The following is a 25910-nucleotide window of genomic DNA, read 5'->3' as shown; positions in this document are numbered from 1 at the left end:
GCTACCAACAGCTACTATCAACATCAGTATTCTGCCTTCACTGTTGGGGGCAATATGCCTCTGAATGCCAGTTGCTGGGGATCACGCATGGGGAGAGTGCTATTCTGCGATAGGCCTTTGGCTTGATCCAGAAAGGCCTGCACCTGCAATCCTTTTAACTGGAAACTGGTTGGGCCTTTTGCATCCAAAGCATATGCTTACCACATACGGCTCCTCCCCAGTTTTTAATTCTTTATTGTTACGGTCAATGACCAGCACGACTCCTCCCCAGTTAAAAATTAAGATATGGCAACGCGGAAAAGGGCTTTTTCTGTGGTGGCCCCCGAACTGTGGAACGATCTCCCAGAGGAGATACACCTGGCGCCATCGTTACTATCTTTCCGGCGCCAGGTTAAAACTCTTCTCTTTACCCAGGCTTTTCAACATGTTTAGTATGTGCTGATATTGTTTTAATTTTTAACATTTTAAACTTTTAATGTGTTTTTATATTGCTACACGTTTATTGTATTTTTGATGTTTCTTGTCTTGTGAACCGCCCAGAGAGCTTCGGCTATGGGGCGGTCTATAAGTTTAATGAAATAAATAAATAAATAAATATTGACCAAGTTCTTTGACAATGTATTTTCAATCTGTTTTGATGCTGCTGGTGCTTTTATTTTATTTTTTCATTGTTATTTCTTTTTGTCAGGAAAACAAATACATGAACTACCTAATAATTACATTGGTTCTTGATCATGTAAAACATCAAGATTCTCATTAGGCATAAATATCACTGGTGTTATACATGCTATCAATTTTTTTTCTGGTATATTAGGCCTCGGTTATACTACCCTGCTTCAGAGCAGCCTCTTCCAATTTTCTGGCCTTGGAAGCACTCCCAAAATGTGGCTGTGTTGGTTTGTTATTCCCAAGAAACTCATATAGCAGGTTCTTCTTCCCAACCATTGCTGTGCATTCCTACTCACCTCTTCCTCTGCCAATCACAAGAGTTTGTGGGAACAAGACATATTGTGCTATTCCTAGGACTGAAGTATTTTCTGGCTGGCTGCCACAGTTCAGGGCACAGCTAGCTCCTATCAGAACCAAGGCCCAGCAACAGAGGCCCAAGCACTGCTGGTGAATAGGCTAGGGGCATCTCTGGTACGAATCCACTTGTCACCTCTCAATTTGTTCCTATGAATGCTTATTCAAAACGCAAGTCAAATTGAGTTCAGTGGGATTTATTCCTGAGTTAAATGTGCACAGGCCTTCAGCCTTAATTGCACTGCATTTAGAACTTTAGTAACCAAAATAATAATTACGTGACTACTCTTAACCCTTATTGGAGACACTCCCTTTAGCAACTAGTGCTCAACAAAGGGAAGGTGAAACCATTATCCAGCTATCCCTTTGTATTCAATCTGGCAGAAGCCAAGCTGAACCAAACTGTTTGGAAGTTGATGGTGGGGTGTCTAAGAGACCCTACAAGCAAACAACGGAGAAGGATTAGGAACATTACACATGTACACGCACACAAAGACTGTGAGCTAGTTGAGCATTTTTCATCTTGGACACATACCAGGCTCATGAAATACCCAAGCTCTTTACAAGCTGGTACGTCGTCAGTTAATTGCTAGTGTTGGCTAAACATGTGAATTATTGCTTCTTATTACCGTGCAACTGTTCATCTCTTCTTTTCAGCTCTTCTCTTCTGTCTTCAGTAAACTATTTCTAAACTCACAATGACTGGCTATGAACTGGCATGTTGCCAACAGGTAGGATACTGGGGTTAGCTTTGGGATGCTTTGCCTCTGAGAAAGCAGGGCCCCTTTTCTGATTCTTTTTATACTCCCCAGAGAGCTCTGGGATCAGAGACAGGTGGAAGAGAAAATCATGCTACTACAGGCCAGAAAAGAGTTTGCTTGGGCGTTGTGAGACTAAGATTAGAGAGCTGACACACCAAAGGACAAAATAGAAGCATGCCTGTGCTCTTTAGGAAATCAGTAGAGCCAACCAGAAAGAAAGGGGATAAGGTGACGTACCACATCTCCTAACCACGAATTTTTCATGTGCTAGGCTACAGGCATTTATGTACCTGGATTACAGAAAATGGATAGGAAGAACATTTGTAGCTATGGAACGAGGGAATAAGCAGCTTCCCATCACTTCAGTCAGCACTGGGAAGATGTGAAGAGATGATTTAAAAAAACGCCATGGGAAAATGGAATTTCACCAATGGTGGTGAGGAGGAGTTTCACAGTGTAGTATTCCTCCTCTCTTCCATGCATGGGTGCCCACTCAGATGATGTGAGAAGAGAAGGGCAGATGAAGTGAGCTCTGAGGAGAATCCTAGGTGCCGTGGTTCTACTCCCTTGGTTAAAGTGGGAAGGAATCTGAAAGGTCAGAAAGGTCAGCTCCAGCACTAAAGCAGAACTGAAGTTGAACAGAGGGGTGAGGAGAAAGGGAGACAGGAATCAATCTGAAGAAAACAATCTTGCAAAACCCCAGAACATTTCACAAAAAATACACGAGTACATAACAGGTATAAAAAATAACTATAATGATGATTTGGTCAGGTGCAGCTGTGTTTTTCCCCTCAGAGAGAATTCCTGTGACTTATCCATTCTGATTTTTTTAAAGAAATAGTTGTTCTTTAAAGAATCCCTTGCTGCTTTTGTTCTTTGTTGCATCTTTGCTCCACCTGAATGCTGGGTTTTCAATTCCTCCACCCCTTTATAGTTTGAAAGTTTTCAGTTCCCTCCCTGGTTCCAGCCTGAGATGGGTACTCCAGCCAGATCCCCATTTCAATCCATGTCTGTGCTGGCATCACAGGAGAGGGCACCCCTTTCTCCACTATCATGCTCCCTATCATTCCTCCTCCATTTTCTCCCTAATCTCTAAAGGCAACGCCTCATAAAGATTGCCCTCCACCAACAGGCCACTACGTTTGAGCACTGGGCATCGACCAATCTCCAGGGGCAGGGTCTCAAGGGGGTTCCCTTTCAAGTCTAGCGTGGAGAGTGAAGGCAGCCAACTCACACGGTCAGACAGACGATGAAGTTTGTTATGTCCTACTTTGAGAACCCGGAGTTTCTTGCAGAAGAAGATTTCATTAGGCAGTGCCTCTAAGGAGTTGTGAGAAATCGCAAAATACTGAAGGCTCTGCAGAACCCCCATCCCAGGAGGGATGACCCGGATGTTATTATAGGAAAGATCCAAAGTGTGCAGCCTAGTACACAGAAAGAGTTGGGAAGGGAGGACCTCAATGCGGTTGTGGCTTAGGTCAAGTTGCTCTAAGGCCTTGAGCTTGCGGAAATGTTCAGGGATGCTGCTAATGTGGTTGTACCAAAGTTTGAGGCATACCAGTTTGCGGCAATGCTGGAAGCTGATGATCTCCTCAATGGAATGCAGCTGGTTATCCTTAAGGTCCAACTCCTGCAGGTTCACAAGGCTGAAGACAGCATGGGGGATGCGTTCCAGGTTGCAGTTTATCAGCTGCACTTCTTGCACAGAGAAGAGCTTCTTGAGGTTGTTGAGGGTCACCAGCTTAGTCCCATCGTTGTGGATCCTAAGCTTTTGCAGATGGGCAGCGAGGTCAGCCACACTGGGTGGCAGTTTTGAGATGTTGCTATGCAGAGTCAGGGTCTTCAGGTTTTTTAGTTCACGCAGGCTTTCCAGAGTTCCCGCCCGGCCCATCTCTAGACTGAAGAGTCCAGATATGTACAACTCTTCCAAGCCTCTCAGGTTGTAGGTCCATACTGGTATGTCTTTTATGTCATCAAACTTCACAAGCATCACCTTCAGCTGTTCACGGAAGAACATAAGAGAAGTAAAAGTCAGTTTAACAGGACAGTTGATCAATGCTAGCTCCTGGAGGTTGACCAGCTGAGTCACCGAGGCTGGGAATGTAACATCTTTGAGGAGCTCCAGCTTCAGGGACTGCAACTCAGTCAGCTCAAAGGTGGTGTCAGGCAATCCGGGTAGCATAAAGAGATGGAGCTCTAGCCGGTCGTTGGAGTTCTTCTGCAGCTTCTGCCGCAGTTTGTCCACTGTCCACTCATGACTGAGGTTGAGCTGCTTGAGTTTGAACTCACTGACCTCAGAGAGGAACACAGCAAAGCGCTTGGAATAGAGGGAATCGTACTGGTCGATGAGGTGAAGCATGAAAGCAAAGTCATTCTTGACATCAGGGATGTCACTGATGCCGGTCTCCTCACGTGCAAATTGAAAGGAGTATTCTTTGAGTGGCCGATGAAAGAGCCAGTAGAGCGTGTAGAGACAGGTCATGCCATAGATGCCAAGGAAGCAGATATAGCAGATGGCCAGCTTAGAGAAGAGGTGGGCTTTGGTGTGATTGCAGCAGAAATTGTCATAGCCTGTCATGTCCTCCATCCTGACAGTGCATGGAACGATGAAGCTGATGTTGTGGACTAGGGCTGCATTGTAGGCAGTGATGACTAGAAACTTGCAGACTTTGAGGATGGTTTGGCGGATATACATGGTATAAAGGATGTCTCCTTTTTCAACATGGAGCCGGAATTTCTTCACCTTTTCAAAGAGAGCTTTGGCCTGCTCCCCTTCCTTTTTGTCCAACAGGCTAACTGAGGAGGACTCTGCAACCTTCTTCTCTGCAACTGATCCCCGTGAGGGGGCAAGCTCAGCCGTCTCACTGGGAGCACTACTTTTCCTCCTACGATACCCCTTCTCTGGGCTTGCATTCTCCTGGTTCTCCCCAGAGACTTCAGAGATGGCTCGAGTAGTCCAGGGTGAGTCAAAGCACTTGCTCAGGATGCAGATGAAATGTTCAATCTTGGAACTGGTCCCAGGAAACTTGAACCAAAATGAGGCACACACCATAAAGACAAGGGTGTGGATAACAACAAGGTATGGGAAGTACTTGGCATACCAATGGAGGGCTGTCTCATAGCACATCTGATTGATGTAGTTGTACTGTTGGAGGTCCAGGTTGTTCCGTAGTCCACTCATTTGCCGGTTGGAGGAGGACCCAACTGGCTCAGAGGCATTGGTTCTCTTTTTGGTGAAATCTTCACACGTTACATCAGTGAAGGCTGTGCCACTGGGAACATGGTTGGGAAGGCAGATAATCTTATCTTGTGTCACCTGTCATGTCGTGTTGGAGAAGAGAAGAAAGGCACATGATATACAACACAGCCCAGAAGGACACAACAAATTACAGCAGGTGGGAATGAACTAGTAAAGCCCTGAAGTGGCTAAATGGACTATATCAGACTGGAGGAAATACATTTTTCAATAAATTAAAGAAATCCATGCAGGTAGAAAATTAGCATTGCATGGAATGGGCAGGTCTAGAACATCTCTCCCTGATGTGCTAGTTGTTATACTGTTAAGGATTTTTTTTATGTTAAAAATGACATCCCCCTCATAATCTGCCACTATTATAGTCCACTATATAATACTGTCACAACAGACCTAATTTAATATTATCTGATAATCTAGTCTTAATACGAAAAAGGAAAGGGGAATCTACAGTAGCCTGGTATCTACCCCTGTATAAATAAACTATGATTAATAACTCTTCTACCTGCACTCCCTATGCTATGTCTGTTGCAGGGTTGTGTTTTTAACATTGATTATCGAATGGGTGGATATTCGAGACGTGTCTGTCCTTCCCAAGGACATCACCCTCTGTGGGCTTCTTTGGATCATGTCACCGAGTAGAGTGCTGATAATGATTTAACAGAAGTTGGGATTATGTCACACGGGTCCCTCCCTGGCCTGCTGTGATATCACCCAATACCTCATGCCCTTTATAAAACAAGGGATGGAATCTTAAAAGCATTGTGGCTCCCATGCCTTCTTTTCTGCAGTGCTGCATCAACCTAATATACTCATTACTCAGTCTCTTCTTTCTACCAGGTAGGAGAGAAGCAGTTCTTCAACCTGGGAGAATAGAGCCACCCTGTCTAAGTTGCTACGGCTATACAGGGTTAGACCCTAACCCAAGGGGTTAGCTGCAGAAAATCCAGCCCTCCAGGCTGTGGAAGTTAGCCATCCCTGGGAAAGGCCATCAGGTTTTTCCTACACTTGCCCAGAGCATCCTCAGACTTCTAAAGCCTCCTCTGCCACATCCAGTGGGACATCACCCCAATGTTCCAGTGACCCTATCAAGGTGTTGCACAGGCTCCCCCCATACTCACTTACTTGCAAAGTACAGCCAAAAACTCCTATCATCAGCATGGCTATAGTGATGTACTCAGCCAGCACATCCCACCATGGCTTGAGAACCTTGAAAGCAGGCTGCTGGTCTGTGAACTGCTTGAATTCGGCCACTGGGATCATACTGCCTGGCAAAAAATGGTGAAGAATTAGAAGTTTATGTCTGGTTTCCTTATACTAGTTCAGATCATTGGTCCATCTAGCTCAGTATTGTCTACACTGACTGGCAGCAGCATTGCAGGGTTTCAGGCAGGAGACATTCCCAGCCCTACCTGGAGATGTTGGGGATTGAACCTGCCACTGAGCTATGGCCCTTCCCCAATCTGTGGTTGGCTACAGGGCCTATGATCTCTTCTTGTTCTTGAACAACCTAGATGTCCATTGTTCCTCCTTATAGCTCTGCTTTAGACACATGAAATGTCTGCCCTGCCTCCAGGGAATTGAGACTACTAGAATAGGAGTATACAGAGAGGGAGCTGGCTTCCAGATTAGTGCCTGCCCTAAAACACTTTGATATCCTGTGTTTACACCCGACAAACAGCAAAGCCAAACCAGGCCAAGGTCTCCCATCTGTTACAGTCACATCTAGGCCTATAAGGACTTCTTGCAGCTCTTTGACATGCTACTCCCTCTTCAATGGGCCAGCTGTCACATGTAGCTATGAGGTAGCCCACATAAGAAGATAAGAAGAGCCTGCTGGATCAGACCAGTGGCCCATCTTATCCAGCATCCTGTTTTCACCATGGCCAAGTATGGGAAACCTGCAAGCAGGACCTGAGTGCAAGCTCCCTTCCCTCCTAGCGTATCTCAACAACAAAGCCATTGTTTCTGTAAGGCTGCCACACCCAGCATTGAAATGCAAGTTATTTTGGGGTAGAGTAGGGTTGTCTGGTCACATTGCTACACAGGAATACATCAAGATTGCCCCCTCTGACAAAGGAGGTGAAACTGCTATTCCTCATTCATGTTTGCTGATGTATTTAAATACACAGTGGAGGGGGTGGGGAATAAGATAAGTGGAAAGAGAAAGATAGCATGACTGGTGTTTTTCAGTATTTTTTGGCAAACTCTTAAGAGTGTCTTGCACCAAAATGAATTGATGCTGCTTATAGATTTTGATTGTGGTAGTTTGAAGTACAAATATACATCAGTGCTTCATGGTGGCACAATTTAGGATGAGCATTTTGTAGGGTCTGGTAGGGACAACCCTTAGACCACAAACAGTTTGCATCTGTATCTATCTGGCAGGTGATGATGTTAGCAATATAATGCCTGATAGTTTCACAATGGAATAATATGAATGATATTGTCTATTCAGATGATCCCACAGATTTACCAGTGATACTGCCTCCTATGCAAGATTCTCACAGGACTACATCCACAGCCATGCCACCTTCATCAAGTAGGGCAAGAGCTACTCACTCACCCAAATAGAGTAGTCATGGTGAAGATGGATCTGGCTTCCAACACCACCAGCAGAAAATCTAATCTCTGGATACACTGATTTAGATATCATAGCAACCTTCCTTGCTATAGCTTAACCCAAGTTTCCTCATCTCTTTTCTTTTGGCTTCAGAAGGGATGGCAAAGAACCTGAGTATATCTGGCCTCTGGATGAAGCCTTCAACAAGGATCCCAAAAGAGGAAAACCTGTAGCCTCAAAGCTACAGTGCTTTGAGGCTACAGTGCTTTACAGCCCAGCACTTAGACTCTGCCACCATGGAACAGAGCGGTCTCCGAGATTCTGGTTGCTATAGTAGTATTCCCAGGACACTGACCTAGCCGAAGATGTCAGAGGAACAGTATGGAATGTGCCAAGGATAACCAAGGAGGTGAGAATATTAATCTCGCCTCTAAAGTCTAACATCTCCTTGGAAAATGGAAATGGACTGCCTTCAAGTTGATTCCGACTTATGGCGACCCTATGAAGAGGGTTTTCATGGTAAGCGGTATTCAGAGAGGTTTACCATTGCCTCCCTCTGAGGCTGAGAGGCAGTGACTGGCCCAACGTCACCCAGTGAGCTTCATGGCTGTGTTGGGATTCAAACCCTGGTCTCTCAGGTCACAGTCCAACAACTTAACCGCTACACCACACTGGCTCTAGCCCCACCAAAATCCAGAAGTTTCCTCAACAGCAGTATCAGAGGTTATGGCCTCTTCTCATCTCCCTTTCTGTTTGTCTAATATCCCCCAACACTGACTTCTCTTCATCTATGTTCTCTTGGTACACATGTAACAACTCCCTCTGGTGGTTCTTGACCATTGTTATTTTATCTCAGTCATTCTAGCTCAGCGATTCCCAACGTGGGCGGTAGCGCCCCCCTGGGGGGCGTTACAGCCTTTCAGGGGGGCATTGGCATCACTACAAACTTTAGGGGGGGGTTGGGTTCATTAGGTGGGCGTTGACATTTGGTGGTCTGAAGTTGAAGCATTTAAGTTTGCCGTCCACAGATAGAGTAGAAAGAAGGGAGGAAGCACAGCTGGCATAGCAGAGTGGGGTAGACAGCCTGGCTGGGAGTCCAGAGTCTGTGAGTTCAAATCTCCACCCGTGTTTCCTGGGTGTAAAGGGCCAGCTAAAGATCACCCCACAGTGAGTGGCTCAGGGGTTACGTGCCCTGCCACCTGTGCAGCCGTGGGCAAGCTGCAGAGTCCCAAGGAGCCCAGTTGCCCCCCAGCTGGCAGTTGCGGACAAGGAAGGGGCTGGCTTGTGCAGCTGTGGCAAGCTGAGCAGGCCCTACCCTGCTGGGGAGGACTAGCCTCAGAGGGAGGCAATGGTAAACCCCCTCTGAATACCGCTTACCATGAACACCCTATTCATAGGGTCGCCATAAGTCAGGATCGACTTGAAGGCAGTCCTTTTCCATTTTCAACCTACCACAGCTAAAGTACTGAAACATAAGGAGGATGTAGCCAATCCAATCCAGCCTTACTTAACTGTACCTGAAGTCACATGTATGCTACTTCAGAGTAAAGCGGGTTATTTTGCCAGTAACATTGATGGTGGCTATAGATATGTTTGGGGGAATAGAGGCAAGGGTTGCCTGTGGGAGTTCTTGAGCTGTAGGTGAAAGGCCCCATGATCTGCTTATATCACCAGAGACAAAAGAAGGGAGACTGTAGGCTCGGCCTGGTAAGTAACCTACAGATTTCTTTGGGCAGGGTGGAAAAAATGAGGGGGTTCTATTATCACCTTACGGTGTTGATTTTGCCCTGTTCTTTGCGGTAGGTTTCTCTCCTACATTCTGATTCGCCCTAATTTAAATATCCTCATACCCTCACTCCTTCTATGAGGATTTAATGAGAAGCCAGGATAAGAAGGCATTTCAAAGGTGAGAAAGCTGTGTTCTTTTGGAGGGTCGGGGTGAGGAGAAGTATGTTTATTTATCTGCTTTGCAGCTGTTTTCAAAACAAGACATGTAAGCTGGGGCTAGAACTACAGAGCTGTGAACTCATCAACATATGAGGGGGTCTGAGTCAGATGGCAAGACCCTGCAGGAGCGGCATGCGCCTTTGCAGTAGGAAGTTTTTGCGGTAAGCAGTCTCTTGCCGCTGCAGACGCTTGCAAATCTTGCAGCTCGTGCACCTCCCTCTGCCTTCCTCCCAGGCTTGGTAGCACTAAGTCTAAGAAGTCATTACTGTGTCTGACTGACAAGGCGTTATTTGCCCAGGCTGTTGTAATTCTGTCTGTATCATTGTGCCCTGTTTGTGGCAGTGAAGAGACACGGTGCTGGCTTTGCCTGTGTTAGCAGGTCTTTCCTTGCCCCCGCGTGGATTTTTCTTCCCGGTAAAGGACTTATATGTGTTCAGGTGTCTCTAAGTCAGCGATTCCCAATGCTGAATAGCTGCCAGTGTCATAAGTGTAGACTTAATTAGTTTTTGCTTGTTTTCAGGATTTGTGAAATAAGAAACAACTCCTATATCTGCAATTTGTTTCTTGTGTGTATTTTATGGATTCCAAGTGCAATAACAGCGATCCTGGTCCCCTACCCCAGCTTTGCTGTTGGAGGGGGGGATTGCTTTTTGCACCCAGCCCAGCCTCGATGGGGCATGACCCCTGGTGCTGGGTGCAGATGGTGAGTCTGCCTGGGGGTCATGCGCAAAGCTACCTGGTTGGTTGGCTTTCGTGCCTTTCCCTCTCTCCCGCTCATTGCGGGGTTTGGCAGCAGCAAGGACAGGCGTTTTTGCCTCTCGCTGCTTACTTGCTTACCTCGTGCGGGGCAAGGCTACATCGTTGCGGCAGCAATCACAGCGGTCGCAGTTCCGATTGCAATCGCGCACCTGTTTTTTGCCAAAGAATAGAAGTAATGGCAGCAGCAGCAGCAGCAGCAGCTCAGCAGAGGCGGTCCCAGAGCCAGGAGAAAGGCTGCTCCAGCGGTCTCCACTTACCATCTGCAGCACCTGGGTCTGCCAGCTTTGTCTGGCCTGGTTTGTGTGTCGTTAGGGCCCAGCTGGATCATTAGGCCTGCACGGGTGGGTGGGTGGTGTTGTGCAGTTGGCCTCCTTTTGCTAGCCTTATAGCCTGGTCTATTGTGCTTGGCTAGGCTGCTCTCCCCTTTCTACTCCCCCCCACTTTAAGTATTTTCAGTACATTTTTTACCCCCCCCTTTAAGTATTTTCAATACATTTTACAATTACTCCCCTACCCTGCCTGGCAACAACTGGGTGTGGGATTTATTTTGGTTTCTCTGTGGGGTGGTGGTTTGTGGATTTTGGTCGGCTTGGTGGTGGTTAATCATCTTTATTTAGTGATATTAGTTAATGATTAAGTTTAATTATAAAGTTAAGTTTAATTAGTATTTTTTTTTGCAAAAACAGATGACTTCCGATTTATCTTCGATCAGCTATAACAGATACATATAAAGATACCTTGTTCACTCATAAATTACATAATCTCCTTTTTTCTCAATTAAATAATCTAGTTAATCATCAAATCCCAATATCACCAATTCATTTTCTGTGCCTCGCAAAAAAATTCAGAAAGGGATCCCAATCCTTGAGAAATGTGACTGTTGTTTTTTCTCTCAATAGACACGTCAGCTTATCCATTTCTGCCAAGTCCATTAGTTTTAGTAGCCATTCTTCAATTGTTGGTAGTGTTGTATCCTTCCATCTTTGTGCGTATAGTAATCTCGCTGCAGTAACCATATATTGAATCACTCTTCCCTGATTCCTTTCCAATGGTACGTCCATCAAGCCCAACAAAAAGAGTTTAATTAGTATTAATATTAATTTAGGTGGGGTAAAGTTCTCTCCCCCCCCCTTCAATTACTTAATTTTGGTAGACGGTGCTCATGCTTTAGATCTAAATTAATTTTGTTGTAGTTGGGACAATATTTGATTTTCTGGGTTTGTTGGGGTTTGTGTGCGATAGTTTTGTTAAGGCCATTCTGGTTTTTTGTTGTTGTTGATAATAATAATATTAATGACAATAATAATAAATTGGCATTTGTTAGCTGGAGGTCAGAGTTCCTTCCAGTTGGTCTTATCTCTTTGGCTCTGGTTGGCAATTTTCCAATGGGGCCTAAGAAAGCAGTGCAACAGAAGGGAGGCTTGGCTAAGCGTCAGCCTCCTAAGCGCTCAGTACCTGTTCTTTCCTCTTCTGATGATGATGATGAGGAAGCCCAAATTGCATTTATGCTGGCTAAGGTCCAGTCTCTGGAGGAATCCAGACAAAAAAAGGCCAAGTTAGCCAAGTTTGCAAAAGGTAAAAGGTCTGATTCACTTCCTCTTGCAGATAAGGGTGATAAGAAAGGCAAGTCTCTCCGGGTCCTGTCTGAGAGAATTAAAGCCTTGGCAGACCACGAGGATGGCGAGGTCCCTAGTCAGAGGGAGGCTGGGCAGGGGCCTGAAACAGAGTCCTATGGTGAGTATGGTGCCTCTTTTGATCCTGATTTGCACGCAAACAGTCAGGATGTGGCTTGGGGCACGTACACTCCTTCAGGTAGCTGGGCTGTTTGGCCTTCCCAGCCTCAACCTTGGGGCATGGGTTCAGTTGGGCCTCAAGGTGCCTCTGGCCCCCAGAGTCATTCCATGCCTTCCCTCACCAGTCCATTTTCAGCTAGTCAGCAGGTTTGGCAAAGTGGCCCCCAATATACTGGTTCTGGTTCCTATGGGGTACCACCTCAGCCATCTCCGTATTTCCCCAGGAATTATTCCTTGTCTCAGGCTCATGGTGCTGGGGCTCTGCCTTATGGTGAAACTGCTCTGCCTTTGGGTGACCATTTGCTCCCAGCTACCAAAGAAAAGATTTGGAGGGGCGAGTACACTGACCTTTTCCCCCTCCTCTTTTGGGAACCGGAGCCCATGGGCAAGGACAGTTCTGAGTCCCGGGACAAAGAAAAAATAAAACGGAAGCAGGCTGACAGGAACTGGGGAAACTGGTTATCTGGTTTTACTATCTACATGGGCGTAGTTTTGCAGGCTCACCTGTGGAAGGGGCCAGCTCTAGTTAAGTATCTGGACATTATCCACAGGGCCTTTTTGGAGTACCTGGGCCCAGCGTGGCTCAGGTATGATGAAAATTTAGGATGAGGGCGGCTTTGAACCCCGCACTCCCTTGGGACATTCCGCAGCAAGAGCTGTGGATGCAATGCCTGGCCCCGGCACACAAAGCCATTGGTGAACATGCTGATAGTGGGCATTTGTTGGCCTGCTCTCCTGCTCCCCTGGTTTCTTCTGGGGCTGTGGGGCAGGTGGTTCAACCCTGCCTGCTCTGCTGGGATTTCAGTTCCCAGGGTCACTGCAGGAGGCAGCCATGTCGCTTCAGACATGAATGTTCCAGCTGTGGCGCAGGCCATGCTGTCATCAACTGTGCACGTAGCAGGGCCACTAGTGGGGGGAGCAGGGGGCGGCATCCCAGCCGCGGAGGTGGTTATATCAACCCCCCGGCCACAGTGGCAACTGTTAAAGGCCAGCAGTCCCATTAACATAGCCGATTTGGTCAGGGTCTTGCAGGACTATCCAGATAGGGCCACTGCGGAATATTTAGCCAAAGGTTTTCAAGAAGGCTTTCGTATTCCTTATGTTGGCCCTAAGGTTCACCGGATGTCCAGGAATCTTAAATCCGTCTCTGGTTTGCAAGACATTGTCCGTGCTAAATTGGAGAAAGAGATTAGGGAGGATAGGGTTTCTGGCCCTTTCGATTCCTTGCCCTTGCCCAACTTGAGGATCTCCCCACTTGGGGTGGTACCCAAGCGGGCCTCAGGAGAGTTTCGCCTCATTCACCACTTGTCTTATCCTCATGGGGATTCAGTGAATGATGCGATCCCTCGGCACCTATGTTCTGTTTCATATGCTTCCTTTGACAGCGCCGTTGCTATGGTGTGGTGCTGTGGCTGAGGAGCTCTGCTTGGCAAATGTGACATAAAGTCTGCTTTTCGCCTGCTTCCAGTTCACCCTCATGATTTTGATTTGCTGGGTTTTTCTTTTGAGGGCAAGTTTTTTGTTGATAGGGTCTTGCCCATGGGATGTTCTATCTCATGTGCGGCCTTTGAAACTTTTAGCACCATGCTGGAATGGGTGGTTAGGCAAAGGACTGGCTTGGAGAGTATCATCCATTATTTGGATGATTTTCTCTTTGCTGGAGCTGCTAGCTCTGAAGATTGTCTTCAACTTATGCAGGCTTTTGATTCCATTGCTGAGGAGCTGGGCGTCCCACTGGCTTCTGAAAAAACTGAGGGTCCTTCGCCAGTCTTAACCTTTTTGGGCATAGAATTGGATTCTGGACTTCAATTGTCCAGGCTCCCTGACCAGAAGCTTGAGGATTTGAGGGTGAGACTAACCCAGGCTATATCAGCCAGGAAACTTACTCTTCGGGAGCTTCAGGTCCTAGTGGGCCATTTAAATTTTGCGTACAAGACAATAGCTCCCGGGAGAGCATTTCTCAGGTGCCTGTGGGATGCTGCCAAAGGTCTTAGGGCTCCTCATCACAGAATCAGGGTCTCCAGTGACATGAGGGAGGATCTGAGCATTTGGTTGTCCTTTCTGGACCAGTTTAATGGTATTTCCTTTTGGAGGACCGAGTTACTTCTGGAGGCTGAGCTGCAGGTCCACTCTGATGCTGCCGGTGGCTTAGGCATGGGCATTTATTTCCGAGGATTCTGGTGTGCGGAGTGCTGGCCTGAGGACTGGGTTGCTAGCGGCATCACTAAGGACCTGACATTTTTAGAGTTTTTTCCCATAGTAGTTGCAGTGCACATCTGGCCCCATTTTTTGGCCAATAGGTCAGTTAGGTTTTGGTGTGATAACCAGGCAACTGTCTGGGTTATCAATTCTTTGTCATCTAGGTCCCCCAGGGTCATGAGGCTAGTCCGGGTTTTTGTTTTACAATGCCTTAAATATAATGTTCTTTTCCTGGCACGGCATGTTCCTGGCCTCGATAACGAGATTGCAGATTCCCTTTCTCATTTTCAGGTAGACCGTTTCCGGGCACTTGCCCCCCTAGCCAGATCCACACCAGACTTGGTGCCTCCATGGATGTGGCACCTTGGAAGATCAAGGTCCAGCAAGCCATAGAGGCTTCATTGGCTCCCAGCACCAGGTCCAGCTATAGGAGAGCCTTTTCTCAGTTTGCACCTTTTCGCCAATCAGCAGGCTTGGCTGAGGACTGGCCAATCCCGACTGACCATGTTTTGCAGTTGTCAGTTTTTCTTAAGTCGAAAGGTTTAGTTAAAGGTTCCATAGCAGGCAAGTTGGCAGGTCTGGCCTTTTACTCCAAGGCATCGGGGTTCCCTGACCCTACTGGGGATTTTAGAGTTAGGAAGATGCTGGAAGGCTGGGCTAGGGTGGCACCTCAACAGCCTGATGCACGCTGCCCCATTTCATCGACTCTGCTCTTGGCCTGCGCCAGGGCTCTTGCAGTCTTATGTTGCTCTAACTTCGAGTGTCAACTATTCAAGGCTGCCATGCTCCTGGCAATTGGGGGGGCCTTCAGGGTTAGCGAGTTAGTTGCTGCTTCCAAGTTTGATTGTTCCACCAGAGCCTTGGGTTTTTCTGATGTTGTCTTTACTGATGGGGATTTGTCTGTCCGGCTACATAAATCGAAGACAGATCAGAGGGGCAAAGGCTCTTTGGTCTGGTTAGCATCATGCGAGGTTTTTGAACTCTGCCCGGTTCGCAACTTGGCTGCATATATTCGCCTTCACGGGCGGAACCTGGGGTTTTTATTGCAGCACAAGGACCAATCACCTTTGACTCGTTTCCAGTTCTGAGCAGTGGTGAAGAAAGCCTTAGAGATGGCTGGTGCTCCAGCCGGAAGCTTTGGAACCCACTCTTTTCGCATTGGTGCAGCCTCTACAGCAGCACATTTGGGTCTGGAAGGCAGGCATATTCAGGCCACTGGGCGTTGGAAGTCTGGAGTTTTTAAGAAGTATATCCGGCCTTTTAAATAGTTTTACTTGTGTAAGTGTTGAGGTTCTTCCCTGGATTTTTGTTTTGGATTTTATTTTGTTTTTACAGGTTTTGGCGGGAGTGGTGAGCCTAAGCGCATCCTGATTTGTGGCCACAGTATTGTTTTCTGGGCCCTTCGCAGGGCTAGGGAGTCTGGCTTGGGTTCACAGCTTGACCTTAGTTCGATCGTTCACATTGATTGGGTCGGCCGGCGTGGCATGCTGTGGAGCCAGCTTCTCCCGGTCCTGCTTCAGCGGCTGCATGGTGGCTCCCTGCCTCAAGTCTTGTTGATCCACCTGGGTGAGAATGACTTTGGGGCGAGGAAGAGCTTGTCACTTTGCTTCCAGGTGGAGGAGGAGTTTGCTTCGATCCAAGCTGCCTTCCCAGGGGTGAGAATCATCTGGTCCAACGTGCTTCAGCGCAGAGTGTGGTGCCCCCAAGCAGATGGACGAAGCCAGGAGGAAGGTGAATGGTTCTTTGAGGCGGGTTTTGCTGGCTGGTGGGGGAGGGTTCATCCCCCATCCAGACATCAAACACTCTTTGCCACACCTGTACTGGGATGATGGAGTACACCTCTCTGATGAGGGGTACGACATTTTCCTTGAGGATCTGCGGCAGGGTATTAGGCATCACCTTGGGCTCTGGTGGGGGGTGAGGTGACCTAAGCATGGGGGTAGCTCCCCTCTGTGGCAGGGTCAGTGCAGGATTAGGGAAAAAAGGGGGCAAGGGGAAATAATTCGGTGAGAATCTTGAGGCACCTTCTAGAAGGTGAAAGGGGGCTTCCTCAGACCTAGCCATCAAAGCCTCAAGGCCAGATGCTGGGGACAGGAGCCCTCCTTGAGGACTGCCCAGATCACAGTCTCAATGCCTCAAGGCTGGAGTTGGGGGTGAGATGGACATGATTCCCTAGGCACAGATAATGTGCCGGCAATGAAAGGCCAGGAGTAGCTAGCTAACTACTCTGCGGCCTAGAGCCAAGGTTACTCGCTCAAAAATCTGAGCTGCTGGAATTAAGTTCCGTAGCACTCAGATTTATAGGGGCCCGCACTGATCTTTTAAAATTATCCAGGTCCCCTCCACAGATCTCAATGTCGAGTCTTGGCTTAATCCAGTTTTCATTTTCTGTCATTTGTTTTAATTGGTCTAATGTGGTTTAATTCGTTAATTAGCATTAATAAATGTTGCCCGTTATTAACCCATATGCTTGTGTCTGCCTCATCATTTTGGGTAGGTCTGGGTGCAAAAAGGCATGATAAAAACGATCAGTAATAATCACTGAAAATACCTTTTATGCATTACTCATATTTTAAGGGAAGAATCGGAAGCATTGTCATATACTTAATCTGAGGGGGGCGTTGAGCACAAAAAGATTCTGCAAAAGGGCGTTGGGTCGAAAAAGGTTGAGTAACGCTGGTAGCTAATCCTAGGAGGAATATGAAAAGAACTACATGGCCCAGCTTTATAACAGCAGAGGGCAGCATGGCAGCAGACTGAGCATCCATGAAATCTGGTAGTCCCTAAACTTTAGATTTAGAGCCACTTCATCAGTTTCACCACACATAAACTGCAGGTAGATGGTTGTGTCTCCTTATGTGCAAACAGCAAAACACATGTACGTGAGCATCATGCAGTTTAGGGGTTGGTTAACGGGACAAAAACATGGAGGGAAAACATAAGCTACTAAACTGTGCTTAGTATGGTAAGGAGTTATTTATTATTATTATTACTATTACTATTATTATTATTATTTCTGCCTGCAACAGAGCCCAAAGTTATGTACAACAAAGGATAAGCAACAGAATTATATCAATGATTAAAACAAATACAGAACTAAAAGCAGTTAACTGACATTTCCACCTCCATCTCCAGTTTTGGAAAGAATCTTGCTCAGTTTTCTACATTGCTTTGCCGTGATATATCCCTCAGGTATTTGATTTATCACTATCTACATCACAAAAAGGATTCATCCAGCTTGTTTGATGAGGTTACAGTTGTGAAGAGACCCCCAAAGTAAATAACAGTCATTTAGGGGGGAAAGTGTGTGAAATCTATGCTTCTCTTGAGACTCACTCCATACCAACATTTCCTTACTTTAAACTGGGCTCTCAAAGCTAGGTGGTTTAAAAGATGTCAAGCTGGACCAGGATAGCCTCACCACTGCATCCATGTGCTGGTAATCTCCAGGCTGAATTACTGCAATACAGTCTATGCGGAGCTGCCTTTGAGGTGGACCCAGAAGCTGCAAAATGCTATGGCTTCACAGCTCACTGGGGCAGACTGTCACCACCATGTTATGCCACTGCTGAAAAAACTGCACTAGCTACTGAGCTCAAGGTGTTGGTTCTGGTGTTCAAAGTCCTATATAGCTTGGGACCAGGGAACCGAAAAGATTGGGTATGTAAGGGATGAGATAATTGGTTACTGCACTCTTCAAGAGAGGGCCTTCTGCAAACACCGTCTCATTAGAAGGTCTGTTCCATATGGAGGAAGTGGGCCCCTAGTGTGGTAGCACCTACACTTTGGAACTCCCTTCCATTACTCATTAGATAGGCACCATCTCTGTTGTCCTTTAATTGTCTGCTGAAGACCTTCCTTTTTCAACAAGCTTTTTAATTGGAGATCTTTATCTCTGTCTGTATCTGTATTGGGTTTGAAATTGTTTTTACATGTGAAATTGTTTTCAGTTCTTATATATGGAATTATTTTCAATCATTCTTATTGTTGATGTTTTTACTGTGAAATCGCTTAAAATATTTTATGGGAAGTGATTAATAAATGGAATCAAATAAATAAACAAAATAGTGTGCTGGCTTTTTTAGATGCTTGGACACTTCAAGGTTGGTAAGTGTAAACTATTTCTGGTGGAGCTTTAGCATTCAATGTTTGCCTGAGACAGGCCTGGAAACAGCCCACAAGGAGTCTGAAAAATCAAAGTCAATTTTGATTGTGATAGGGCACTTCCAGATAGAAGCTAATGAAAGTGAAAGAATCCACAAGAGATGGATTGATTCTATAAAGGAAGCCACAGACCTGAACTTACAAGATCTGAACAGGGTGGTTTATAACAGATGCTACTGGAGGCTGCTGATTCATAGGGTCGCCATAAGTCATAATTGATTTGAAGGAATAGAACAACAACAAAGTATTATCTGCTTGAAAATATTATTGGATATAATTTACTAAGAATACCCACAGGTACAACTGCAAAGAATAACAGAAGGGTGTTATTATTGCTCTAGGGGAGACCTCAAAGTCAGTCCAAGAAAAGGGCAACCAAAATGATCAAGGGATTGGAGCAGCTTCCCTATGAGTAAATGTTACAACATTTCAGGCTTTTTAGTTTAGAAAAAAGGCGAGTAATAGAGTGATATGATAAAGTGTATAAAAGTATGCATGGTGTGGAGAAAGTAGATCTCACTAGAACTCAGGAACATCCAATGCAGTTGAATGTTGGAAGATTCAAGTCAGACAAAACAAAGTACTTCTTCACACAGCGCATAGGTAAACTATGAAATTTGCTCCCACAATATGTAGTAATGGCCACTAACTTGAATGGCTTTAAAAGAGGATTAGACAAATCCATGGTGGATAAGGCTATCAATGGCTATTAGTCATGATGGTTATGTTCTGTCTCTACTATTGGAGGCAGTATGTCTCTGAATACCAGTCGCTGGGAATCACAGGTGTGGAGAGTTGCACTCTGGTCCCAGTTATGGGCTTTCCATGGGCATCTGGTTGGTCACTGTGAGGCCATAATGCTGGAATAGATGGGCTACTGGTCTGATCCAGCAGGACACTTCTTATATTCTTAAGAAAATAGATCACTGCTCTTGTTCCCCAGCATGAATTAGTTTCACTTTGCTAAGAGCTGGCATATGCCCTTCCTTAGGTTCTTCTATTAGAACATATTTGAACAGCGATAACAGTCACTGCTTCTGTAAGGTTGTGGTTTCTGTGAGCACCAAACCAGCCAAGTAAATATTTCTGTAGATTACCATTCAGAGGAGGCCACCATAGGGAAAAATGGGGGGGATATAGGGTAATTTCAGCAGTTTCAGTAATCTAGCTCTTAATGGAACTTACAAAAGTAGCATGCTTTTTCAATTATGAGTTTTAATTTTCCACAGGAAGATCTCTCAGAACAGAAACAGATCCCATGCATTCTAGTGACCAACTTTTCTTGTTCTAACCTCCATCCAGATTAAGGGAAAGGAGCTTGCATCCATGCATACTTTTATACGCTTCTATCAGATTTCCCCCTTTCTCATCTTTTTCCTAAACTAGAAAGCCTCAAATGTTGTAACATTTCCTCATAGGGAATTTGCTCCACCCCGTGATCATTTTGGTTGCCCTTTTCTTTTTGAGGTCTCCTGTAGTGCAATGAATAACACCCTCCTGTTATTCACTGCAGTTGTACCAGAGGATGTTCTTAGTAAATTGTACCCAAGAATCTTTTCTAGCAGATTGCTAGCTGCAAGAAAAATGTTTTGGTTCCCACCCTACTTACTTTCCATGTTAACACCAGATGGTGCGTCCCTTCCAAAAATAGTGGAGCACCCAGAAATTTGGTCTTCTAACTCATTCCCTTACCCAGTAGTGGCTGGTGCCCATTGGGACTGGTAGGGTGGAACGCAGAGAGACCAACAGAAGATGGAGCCATAGCCAATGATAGCTGGAGCCAGCCAGAGCCAATGACAAGCAGAGCCAACTTATTCTCCTTAGTCCCCATTCTCTTCCTTGCTGTGTTCTACAAGAGCAACAATGAGTCTATGGAGGAGGAAGCTGACAAGTTGGGCCACTCCACTGGCCTTAAGAAGGTAGGCTGGTACCCCATTTGCCCTAATAGACCAGTCGCCCCTGCTCCCCCCTTCCAATCCCTCTGCCCAGAAGTTCTGCTTCTTTCACATGCACCTTTTCATCCTTTGTCCACAAAAGATACATTCCATTATTTCTACTGCTTCACTTGTGTTTTTTTAAAAAAAATATAACCCTTTGGTATAAAGCACGGGTAGGGAAACTCAGACCCAGGGGGCAAATGTGGCCCTTCAGTCCTCTCCATCTGGCCCTCATTCCTCCCCAAGCCACACCCCCTCACTAGCCCTGCTTCAGAGCCCAAGTGTTTTTGCCTGTCTGGAGCATATCTTTGAATTTGATAATATCTCTTACCTGTCTGCATGGAGGATAGAGAAGGGTGTGTGAGTGTGTGTAGAAACTATCCAACTGTACAAAGATAATATTTTAATTTGTTGTTCTGCCCACTTTGCCTCTGGCTCTCTCCACCACTGGCATTTGGCCCTCAGAAGTTTGCTCAGAAGAAAATGAAACCCTCAGGCTAAAAAACATTGCCCACCCCTGGGCTAAATGTGCATGTGAGTGTGGGACAGAATAGGGGAGACAGCATGAATGCCAGGGCTAGAAATGGCTTGACCCTATCCCTCACAGAATGGCATCATAGCACAGCCACCACAAAGGAGCAATGTAGGCAAGTATTTTCACAATGGGAAAAGCAGGGAACGGACATTAGACTGAATTAGCTCTTTCTGAGATTCAGAAGAATTCAGCCTGGCTCCTGGAGATAAGAAAGATCTGGCTGCTATCAGCTTTTGGAAACACAAGGTGTTGTTCATGGAAGGCACCAAAACTCCTCCCACAGTTAAGGTACAGCCATCCACTGATGGTGGTGGGTACTTTGAAGAGCCACAGGTACAGATCCAAACCCTCTGATAGTATAGCACACATGGTTGGAAGCTAAAGCCATGGAAAGGAACAACAAAAACTCTTAGCTAGGTTCAACACCTTCCTGAGAGGGAGGAAGATTTCTGTGATGGGATGCTTATGTGGTAGTGGTCCCTGGAGCAGCATAAAATTTGGGTGACTGTTTTGAAGCAAATAATAATTTTAAGAAAATTAGAAATAGGATGGGAAACCATTCTTGGTTTAGGGCAGGGATGGGAAACCCTGGCCATCCAAATGTTGCAACCCCCATCAGCCCCAGCCAGCATGGTCAATGGTCAGGGAAGATGGCCAACTGCATCTGGCCAGCCACAGGTTCCCCACTCCTGGTTTAGGGTGTGACACACTGCACAATATTCCTGACTACAGCTTCTACAATAGCCTCCCATAACCTGGTGTCCTCCGGATATTGTTGGACTCCAACTCCCATTATGTATTACTATTAGGCATGCCAGCTGGGGCCCGATGGGAGCTGAAGTCCAATGACATCTACAGGGTATCAGGGTGGAACAGGCTTAGAGCTCTTATGTTAAATTAAAGACTATTGACATGGCCAGACCAATCCCAGGCTGCATGCTAAAGATTTTATAAGACACTGCATATATAAAACATGATGCACTATAGTCAGGGGGATTCTGTGCCAGACCTAATGTACAATCACTTATCCCCCTACTTCCAATCAGGGGTGTAGTCATCTGGAGTCTCAGGGGGTCTTAGACCCATTACTTTTTTAGGAACAGGGTCCCAGCAGGGTCCTTATGTCTCCAGCATCCTACAAGCCAATTAGCATGAAAGATAAGTGTTAGCCACCGAGAAGAATCTTCTAACATGCTTCCTTGTCCTTTCCTAAGAGCTAATCAGAATGAAAGGTGAGTCAACCACTGAGATGACTCTTCTCAGTAGCTAACACTTTCCCCTTTCATGCTGATTGGCTCCTAGAGGTGTATTTTGTTATGGGCAAAGGCATTAACAAGGTTCTCATTGTCAACCCAGCAGCAAAAAAAGGCAGGGAGTGGCTGTGATTAACACAAGGAACTCTGTACTTTTGAATTTGCCACTTACTGCTTCCAATCTAGAGTAACCACATTCTGTATCACATTCACTCCATGGTTGTGTGTCTACATGTTATCTTTGTTAAGGTGGATACAAAGCTGGAGAGTAAATCAAGCTGTGTTTTTGTTGCTTCAAAATATATAGCTGTATGAACAAGCCCTTTAACCTGGCTATGCATTATTTTCACCCCATGAAAAGTAGTCACCTGTTGCCAAGCTCTGTAGAGAAATCTGAAGGCTTCACCAGATATAAGCAAAGAATACTGAAAGGGATTTTAGGCAAATATGTAATAGGAGCTCCTGGCCACCTTTCTCCTTCAGTTATTTATCTCTTCTTATCTGCTAATTTTCCCTGCTGTGCCCCCCCCAACGCCTAGAGAAAATTAGTCTCTAAGCAGAGACAGACAATCAATATCTGCTTTAAAGATGTGAAAGCCTGGAGGAAAAAACTGAAAAAATGGGGGGAAACCATGCCCCCCCCGTTTTCAATTTCCCCAAAAAAACACCAGGAACTGGCTAAAACAGGCCTGGTGGTATCTAGTTCTCCATTCCCCGCCGCAATCCTTGCAGTTTAAGCATGTGTACATATATTTAAAGATACTGAAGAACTCTTGCAGGTACTTTGAGGTTACCCTTTTAAATTACAATAGTCCTAAAACCTCCCCACCGCAACCTAGTTTGGATGGGTACATAAAATCTCAGGCCTAAGAGTCGCTCTGGGTCAGATCAGCACAAAACATTCAAAGAGTGACATTGGGGGCAATCCAGTTGATAGCAGCATTGACTGAAATCCACACACTCAGCTGCTTTTAAGTAGACTCCAGTCTCCTCTCAGAACTTAAAATGCAACCTAATGATGTGCTGGATCTCCCTGGATCACCACTTCTTGACAACTGCTATACCCCTTCCCAAAAGCTGCTGCATCCTTAAAGTGTAAGAAGAGCCCTACTGGGTCAGAGTAAAGGCCAATCTAGTCCAGCATTCTGTTCTCACAGTGGCCAACCATACACTCATGAGAAGCCACAAATATCAGCTGCACTCTTGACTCTCACCCTTGCTTAATGTCTTGTTCTCAGAGACGGCTACCACTATCTACTAAGGCTCACCGAGCCTTTTTCCAGAACCGACCTGTGAAGTAGTGCGTACTGTATTAAGGAAGGAGGGCCCCCTTGAGCATGCGCAGGTTGCCATCACAACCGGACCAATGGAGTTTTCGCGGAAGGGCTTCCAAACTTCGGACGCTGAGCCCCGAGGAGCTAGCAACTAAACTAGGAGGAGGAACTCCTTTATCCAGCAACAAAAGCTGGTCAGACTTGCGGGATCTTGTCACGCAACCTCCCACCGCCTTTCTTCGCTTTTGAGGAAAAGATCCCAGAAGTGCCCTGCTTTCCTATCCCATCGAACCAAGGGACGACCCCCTCCGCTGATCTTCCTCTGCAATGTAATCATTGCCCCTACAGCTTACCCGAAGGTTAAAACACGCGTTCATAAGTGCAGCACCTCTAGGCACCGTTTGCGTGCGCCTCCATTTGCTGTTGGGGTCTACCCTCAAATCGTCGCCTCGGCCGGAATGGAAACTCATCTACACTTTGGGGGCGGAGCGGGGCAAGGGAGGGCAACGTGTTTGCTTGCTTCCCGCCAAGGGGGAGTTGCCTTGACAAGACAAAGTCAGACGGGGCCGCCAGTCCGGTCGCGTGAATTCGGTGGAACTCCTTCCAAGAAAACACGCCGGATCACGCCGTCAGTCCGGATCTGTCCTCCCCTTCCTTCTCCGCTGCCACACTTGGAAGTGAAACTGGAAACTTCGGTTCCTTTATGGGCCGATCCCACCTCTCCCCTCTTCTCTCTCTCTCGGCAAAGCAAGAATCTGTCCTCAGTTGTGCTCCAAAACCGATGCCCAACCCGTGAACACACACTCACACTGAGGGTACGTTTCCCCCGATCTTTTCTTCCCAGCCACTTACCTGGAGGTTATGGGCTTCCGATGACTGTCCCGGTTGAGCTGAAGGACCTGATGCGGCTCTCCTGCGGCCACCTGCGCTGGGCGACGGCGGCCCTGGCTGGCTTCCCCGGCGGCGGTGTCGCTCTGTGCAAGTCGCCGTGCCCGCCTCCAACTGAGCGCCTGTTCTTTCCCAGGCGCCTGGCGCTCCCGCCTTCTCCCCCATTGCCCTGAGCTGCCTTTGGGAAGGGAGGGAACCTAGCGCAAGGGCGCTGCCGCCGAGCAAAGCACCAACCGAGATGAATCCGCCCCGACGGCCCACGCAAAGCAAGGAGGAACAGCCCTAGAAAGGCTCAGGCGGGGCCCGCCCGCTGGAGAGTTGCCATCTCCACTTTGGCTCAGGCAGGCTGGAGACTCCTTCACACACCCCTGGACGTCGGATTCTGAATAGAGAAGGGTGTATTGCGGTCTGGTGGGTTCTGACGACCGGCTCAGGTACCAAGCGGTGAACACCATTCGAGTGGATGTGACGAAATGTCGCGGCCGAGGGGTGGGAAGAGGGTCACCCCTAGCGCGCCACCTCTTGACTCGTTTCACAGTTCAGAGGTGACCGGAGGTCTCAACAGCTTTGTTGTGACCGTCGAATTTTAAAAAGTGGTAGGGAACAAGCGACACCAAACATAGTGGAACTTTCTTCGAAATGAACATATATAGGATTGCTCTGCTGGAGGAGCGACTGTGCCCTTCAACCTCTTTTAGCTGGACGACTGACCCCTGTGGGTGACCATGAGCACCCAGCAAGTTAACAGGTCCCACGAAAAAGTATTGCATTTGTGGTGACAACATTTTAGCAGCTCTCTATGTTGTTTGGTTTGACATGGCTGATTCACAAACGAAAGATCATATGATCTTTTCATCAAGTGATGAACTAAAGTGATTACTCAGAGGGTGATGAAAACATTGTTATATTTCTCTGTTGACCTTTGGGCAAAAAAGGCCGCCAAAGTGGCTGACAAATGTTGCCAAACAAATACCAAATGCATGTTTTTAACAAATGCAACGTACAAAACGTTCAAGACAACAAAATACAAATATTTTTTACAAGACTGAAATTCAAATACATCCATGCCCAAAAGCAAAGAGCAGCCCTACCTCCTCAAAAATGACAGAGCAGAATTCAACCCTTGGGGTACGGCTCCTCCTTACAAGGGTCCCAGGCAGGCGGGTGGGGCAGGGCAAGTGGAAAATCAGCACTGTACATGCTCGGAGATACTTTCTTCATAGTCTTGCAACATTCCAGAACAATCCTGTGCACTGAGAAGTTCCAAGGCTAAGCCCAGAACTTCAGCTAGGGAGTCAAGACAGTAGTAGCAAGGAGATCCTTGTGCAGCTCATCTGACATCCCCCCACGGCACTTACATAGACCACTTTGCACTATAGGTTTGGTGCACATTCCAAAAAAAGCGGGATTTTTTTACCCCCTCCTCAATTAAGTTTATACAAGGTGGACCTAGCACAGGAAAAAATGATTCTACGGAAGTTTAGGCACTTCCTCTATGATTGCATGATATATGTGGCTTCACAGCAGATGCACATGATGCCTTGTCTCTTATTATGATGCC

At 46.6% G+C, this 25910-nt stretch overlaps 1 protein-coding gene across 3 annotated transcripts; it reads right to left on the bottom strand.

Annotated features, from left to right (window-relative positions):
• Nucleotides 1–631: 631 nt before the first annotated feature.
• On the bottom strand, nucleotides 632–24805 carry LRRC8E (leucine rich repeat containing 8 VRAC subunit E). Of its 3 annotated transcripts, none has more exons than XM_061616640.1 (3): nucleotides 24314–24805; nucleotides 6163–6305; nucleotides 632–5100 (listed from the first exon to the last, which is right to left on the bottom strand). In XM_061616640.1, the coding sequence occupies exons 2-3, from the start codon at nucleotides 6298–6300 to the stop codon at nucleotides 2848–2850; spliced, it is 2391 nt and encodes a 796-aa protein (XP_061472624.1). In that variant the 5' UTR covers nucleotides 6301–6305; nucleotides 24314–24805; the 3' UTR covers nucleotides 632–2847. The 3 variants fall into 3 exon arrangements, with proteins under 3 accessions (XP_061472624.1, XP_061472625.1, XP_061472626.1); XM_061616641.1 differs by having other exon boundaries at nucleotides 6163–6301; XM_061616642.1 differs by lacking the exon at nucleotides 24314–24805 and adding an exon at nucleotides 23815–23896 and having other exon boundaries at nucleotides 6163–6301.
• Between the last annotated feature and the right edge of the window lie 1105 nt (nucleotides 24806–25910).

This window comes from Rhineura floridana, chromosome 3, assembly GCF_030035675.1.
Source record: "Rhineura floridana isolate rRhiFlo1 chromosome 3, rRhiFlo1.hap2, whole genome shotgun sequence".
NCBI lineage: Eukaryota > Metazoa > Chordata > Lepidosauria > Squamata > Rhineuridae > Rhineura > Rhineura floridana.
The sequence above is the reverse complement of the archived record's forward strand: the minus strand, read 5'-3'. Positions and strand labels throughout refer to the sequence as shown.